This window comes from Cladosporium halotolerans (genome assembly GCF_011745625.1).
Source record: "Cladosporium halotolerans strain TM138-S3 chromosome Unknown Sca213, whole genome shotgun sequence".
NCBI classification, from domain to species: domain Eukaryota; kingdom Fungi; phylum Ascomycota; class Dothideomycetes; order Cladosporiales; family Cladosporiaceae; genus Cladosporium; species Cladosporium halotolerans.
This window is the reverse complement of record NW_027191661.1, coordinates 1-5911: the sequence shown is the minus strand read 5'-3', so window position 1 is coordinate 5911 and position 5911 is coordinate 1. Positions and strand designations below refer to the sequence as shown.

The following is a 5911-nucleotide window of genomic DNA, read 5'->3' as shown; positions in this document are numbered from 1 at the left end:
CTCGAGGATGCTGCTGGCAAAGGACCACTTGTTGAACCGATCTTCGGGTTCGCCGTGTTCTTCAATGCCGTCAACGTCCTCTCGCCGTCTGAAGAGCTAGGAATAAGGATGCTTGAGAGCGACGTACGAGATTCGCTGAAAAGCTTCGAAGAGGGAAACATAGATCACGGATGTCCTGCCTTGGACTGTGTGTACGCGCTGTGTTCAGGCGCCATACCGGCGCTGATCGCCGTGCCCACGCTGCACGTTGTCGGGCTGCATGATGTTTTCGCAGCACGTTCGCACGACTTGATCAAGCTGTGCAAACCGGAAAACGCGACTGTGGTCACCTCAGAAGTCGGACACGAGCTTCCAAGGGGTCGCGATTGGGACGTCGTCGCCCGGAGGGTGGACAACATGATCATGTCCAGGTCGTTCGCCAGGGGCCCGGCCTATTCCGATCTCATATTTAGCTAGGGCAATGTTACATGCGGTACCGGAACATTTGATCGTCCAACTTGCATGTGTAAGTCTTGACCGCCATGAGTAGTGACTGAAGATGTAAGCAGAGGAGCGCTAGGCTCGTCAATATGAAGCGACGAACTGGATGCGCAGGATCGCAGGTACAATGCAACCTCGAACGCTGCAAAACAGTGCATCCTTATAGTAAAGTGCTTTCCATTGAGCGACCGGCTTCCCAAGCGGGCGGGCACTCCTGTTGAACCTCGTCACTGAAATGTCGTCTTCGACCGGCGCTTCACGCTCACATCTGCATCGGCTTACCTTGACCAGGATCGAGACCAACGAACGTGATGGCATCGCAATAGCAATTGCAAGTTCCCAAGTAAAGTGATACGCGCCTGAATACAACCTCTACAAATCTCCTGATCAGACCACGAGATCGTTTCTCTTCAAAGCAACACCGATGCTGCCTAGGAATCCTTGCCCTCAATCCATTTGGTGGCCCAGGCCTGTAGACAGTCACTCGGCAAAGGCTCCAGCGCCCGCATAAACTCGCTGCTAGCCATAGCTCTATCAATTGCGAACGCACCGAACATAGGCTTCTCAGAAAGCAAGCTCTCGAAGAAAGGAAGAAGCTTGACAGCAGGGTTCGCAGACATGGTCTGGCTGTCGAGCGTCTCCATTTCAGAAGTAGCTTTCAACTTCTGGCACCATTCGCCGTAGGTGACGATCTCTAGCGGCTTGCCTCCACGTTCGCTTTCCACTTTGTCGAGTACAGTCTGAACCGCCGGTAGCAGCTCTGCCCACGGCGTCGGCTTCGGGTGCACCACGTTCAGGGTTTCATTGCCGCCGGTGGCTATGGTTTTCCCCGACATGTCATGCAGAATCCTGGCGGCAGAGTCCACCGGTATCCATCGCACCTCATTCCCGTCCTCGGCACATCCAAGGCTTTCCGGCAGAACGCCTAGGTGGAGGGAGCTGACGACCAGACTGGGAAGCCACTCTTGGCGGTTCCAGCCTCTTTTCCGTAGAGCATCCCCAGAGACCTGACCGACCCGTACTGACATGCTCCTGATGCCGAGGACTTTCGAGGCACGCGCCAACATCTTCTCGGCCACGTCCTTTGATTGTCCGTACCCAGTCGACGCCGGCCCGCGTGTGCTGTCGAGGACTGCTTCGGGTACGATCTGATCTTGACCAGTCCCTCTGGCAGACGCGATGGAAGACACAAATTGGACGGTCACGGGACGGGGGCTGGCGGCTGCGAAGCCGACGAGTCCGACGACGCCATCAAGGCAATCGGCGAACGACTGCAGGGACTTGTTGAAGTCCACAGACCAGGCATTGTGGATGATGCGCGTCACAGATCGTTGGAGCTCTGCGAAGTCAGTGTGCCGCGGTCCAAGCTGTGGTAGGGCAAGATCCGCCGTAAAGAACTTCACACGGTCTTCGGAAAACGCAAGCGGTAAGCCTCTCTTCCTGTTGCTCTCGATCTGAACGTTCCTGGAATCCTTGGACCGGTTCAGGCAGTACACCATCTGCGTTCCCCGCTCCAGCAGGGTGTTGAGCAAATGCGAACCCAGCGCTCCAGTCGAACCCGTCAGAAGGATCGCCCCCTCCGACACCAGCGTCGATGTGCTTTCCTCCGCTTCCTCTGGCGGCTTCAGCATCAAGCCACTCGGCTCAAAGAGCGCGTCTATCTTCGACTGGTAGACGTGCAAGGTCTCCTCCACATCTACCATCCCGACAACGGAACGGCTTTCTTCGAGAGTCGCCCGCGAAAGTGCGAACGCCAATGAGTCGACGGTAGGGTTGTCGTAGATCGTGCCCGCTTCCACTGACACCTGAGGCAAATTCGATCTCAAAGCTCGTCCGAACTGGATCGCTTGCAAAGAGTCCATGCCGTTCTGGAAGAAGTCCGTCGACGGCGACTGAGCCTCGTACCCAACATCGGCCAATGCCCGCCTGACGACGACAGCAGCGTCCTCATGCGTCAACGCCATATTGGGAGCGTTGGATGTGAGAGGGTGGCTTCTACCTACTGCACCCTCGCCTTCTTCGTACAAGCCATCGATGGCATCTTTGAAAAGTTCCACGGTGCGACGACGCTGCACCGTGCCTTTGCCGACCCTGATGAACGACTTTGCCGAAGGCACGACGAGTATCTTGGTCTTGGACACTTTCGCGTGTCGCAGGCAGAGTTTGTTGCACTTCTCCACCGTCGGCCAGATGGTATCGATCAACTCTTTCTTGGCAATGTTCGAGAGCGGCTGTGCGTCCGTCGGCTCGACGAGAAGCGCTGCTTCTTGGCGCTCTTGTCCGACGACCAGCGCAGCCTGCACATGCGGGTGCTCAGCCATCTGGTTCTCGAAGCTTGTCGGGTTCGTCTTTTCTCCGTTGAGAAAGACGATGATGTCGTCAGTCCTGCCCATGTGGGTAAAGGTGTTCGGTAGAGAAGCATGCTTCACGAAAAGATCTTTCGTAGGGTAAGACTTCACGTCGCCAAAGTGGCAGAAGACGGGCTGGTATCTCTGACCTGCTCCTCCGGCGGCCTCATCCAGCCTCCGCACTTGTACCATCTCGTAGCAGTCTGCGTTGTCGCGGCGAAATTCGACTTTGGCCGCAGAATGAACATGAACATGTTGCCAATCCTCTTCGTGTCTCGGACCCTTTGCTCGCTGGAGAGGAAAGGCAGCACACTCGCTGCTGCCGAGGACTTGGTCCACTCCCATTTTCCGCGCGACCGCTGTCCCTGAGTCACTAGGCACTGAGCCCCCTGTGTAGAACAGGCGGTCCAGTTTGCTCGCCACTCTGCTCAGGATTTCTGGAGCCCTACCGATCTGGTTGACAAGCACGGGTGAGACAAAGGCCCAGTCGGCCTCTGTGGCGCTCAAAGCCCCGAGGAACACTCCGAGACCAGGCGGTGTGCCGGCGATCGGGTATATCGGAATGCTGCCGTAGTACGCAGGAACGAGGACCGTGAAGGCTAAGCCGGCAATGTGAAACGGCGGCAGCGTGACGATGCAGGCACCTTGCTGATAGGTTTGATTCACACTTTCGAATCCGTCGGTCGGAACGAGGCTTTGCGCATGGTAGACCCGAGAAACGAATTCGGTGGTGTACGTCAAAGCCTTCGGGATACCGGTCGAGCCCGAAGTGTGCAAGATGAATATGGGATCCGTCCTGGCTTCGGCAAAAGTCCGTCGACGGGCTTTCTCGGGACTTCGTGTTGGCGTGACGTCCAAGAGTTCGTCAAGCGTCGGAATGATAAGCTTCGTCGATATTGCCCTCTCCACAGCCTCCGCCCCGGCTGGCCCTGGAAATGTAGAGATCAGCTTAGAGAAGCCCAGGCTCTCGAGCAGAGCCTTGTGAGCTTCGTCGCTGTTGCGAGGACTCGGAAAAAATACGGTGTGGCCAGTGTCGATGCATGCAAGTAGCACGATCGTGTACCTCAAATCATTGAGACCCAGGTAAGCAACACGCTCGAAATTACAGCCACGCCCAAAAGTCGTCTCGATGAGGTCGGCGACATGATCAACCGCGGCGACGAGGGCCGAGTTGGTGACGACGCGATATCCGTTGCGGTAGGCATTACCTCTCGGCACTTTGGCAAATGGAGCGTCGGGGTCGCGGCTTGCTCGGTCTTTGATAATGTCGGATAAAAGTACGTCGCAAGACATGATGAAGTGTTGTGAAAGGTATAAGTCGCGCAGGAGCTGGGGCTACGAGCTCTGTTATATGTGTCACTGGAGACAGCACGCAAAATGAGTCGCTTCTCCCAGCGCGGCACGAGAGCACACAACATGCTTTTGTTAAGATCACTATCGCGTTGCCTTTACCCTTGACTTTGGGCGCAAACCTTCGCTCGTATCTGACAAGCCTGGCTCTTTGGCACCGGGGAAAGGCAGTGGTCTCGCTGTACTGCACCCGCTCGACAGCGTGCATGTCTCCATGCTTCCGAGGACGTCCATCACCTGAACACAAGCAGGAGCGGGACAAGAATTTTCCGCCGGCACAGCGAGGCTGGTATCCAGGGCAGGGAAGCCCAATGGCTCGACTACAGCTGTTGAACAAGATTCGTCCAGTCTGTCTGATCCCAACACACCATCAAAGTGTGCTTCCAGAGATCCCACCAAGACCACGCCATCCCGGGCATGGGATATCATACCTTTTGTTTGGATTTCGATCCGGATAACTTACCAACAGCCCGATCGAACCTTGTCTGACATAGCTTGCCAAATGCTTGCCGGGCCTTCTACCAAGACGCTAGAACCTGAGGCCGTCAATTAGTGTTCGGCAAGGATTCCCCCCGTGCCGTTGTACGTCAAGCCAATGACGGTCTTTGTAACCCCACAAAACCGCGGCCGGCCTGACCGCACTGCACTCAATCACTTGCTGAGCCTTCATCGCAAGGCGATCATGAGCCCTGGCATAGTGACGAAGCTTATCTTTGTTCACCACATGTCAACGAACCGCTTCAGAACGTAGGACCACCGTCGACAGGGACGTTGGAAGAGGCTCTATGGGGTGATAGTGCCGCTTCTCCCATGCCATGATAGACTTGAAGTACTGTCCGACGTGGTTGATCGACGGAATTGGTTAGCATCCAATCTCCTCCGGCTTGCTTCTTCTGCCATGGTGGACATGCTGCGGACGGGGACTCAAGCCGAGACTCTGGGTGAGGAAGGGCCGTGTGGATCGACCCTGCCGAAAAGCTGTGCCGGCCCTGGCCTCGCTCCGGTGCCCGATCGAGACGATCCCATGGCCAAATTGAGTCAGGTCAGCCTTCTCGACATCGGCGCTTGGTTCGGCGAATCATCAGAAGACTCGGTACCCCGTGCGGTATTGCAATACCGCTCTTTTCCTAACAGTTCGATCGACCTTCCTTTGCTCGTTCGAACCGCTGCGCCCGACAGACGGCGATCCATCTCGCGCAACATGCACTGCGACGAGCGGCGCTCCGGTTTCCTTGTGAAGTTGCTGAGATAGGTGAGTCTGACCATATTGCATTAAACCAAGTCTCGCCAAATGGAGGCGGCGTTGCTAGTTATGAAGCTTTCGGGCCGTCTGCGCCAATGCGGCGTGAGTCATGCTTCCGCCAGGGACGTGAGCCAGTCAGTCTGTTAGTCAGCGATAAGATCGCATTTGAACTCCAAGCGGGCTTCGAGGGTTTAGACGTGCGTCCTCGGCCGCACCAGGCCACCTGACCAAATCGGAGAGCCCGAGGCCAACTGTTCCAAGGGAGTCTGCAAGAGGCCTGACAAGGTTGCCTTCCGTTTCCACCCTTGACATCGGGCGCTTCCGGCCCTGTGGAAGGAGTACGGCCGCGGCTCGACTTTCGGCAATAGTAGACCTGTCTTTGGAGCGTCGGTTTGGCGAGGAAGCAGCAGGCCGCGATGCCATCGCTTGACCCTACCTTGCGGACCTTGATCCCTGACGTTGCATCGACCGAGGTGATGGGAATTGCGCG

The 5911-nt window shown here is 56.5% G+C and overlaps 1 protein-coding gene across 1 annotated transcript; it reads right to left on the bottom strand.

Moving 5' to 3' along the window:
- Positions 1-911: 911 nt before the first annotated feature.
- On the bottom strand, positions 912-4121 carry WHR41_09674 (uncharacterized protein; the record flags this gene model as incomplete). Its single annotated transcript, XM_069378276.1, has 1 exon — positions 912-4121. The coding sequence occupies one exon, from the start codon at positions 4119-4121 to the stop codon at positions 912-914; it is 3210 nt and encodes a 1069-aa protein (XP_069224842.1).
- Positions 4122-5911: the final 1790 nt, after the last annotated feature.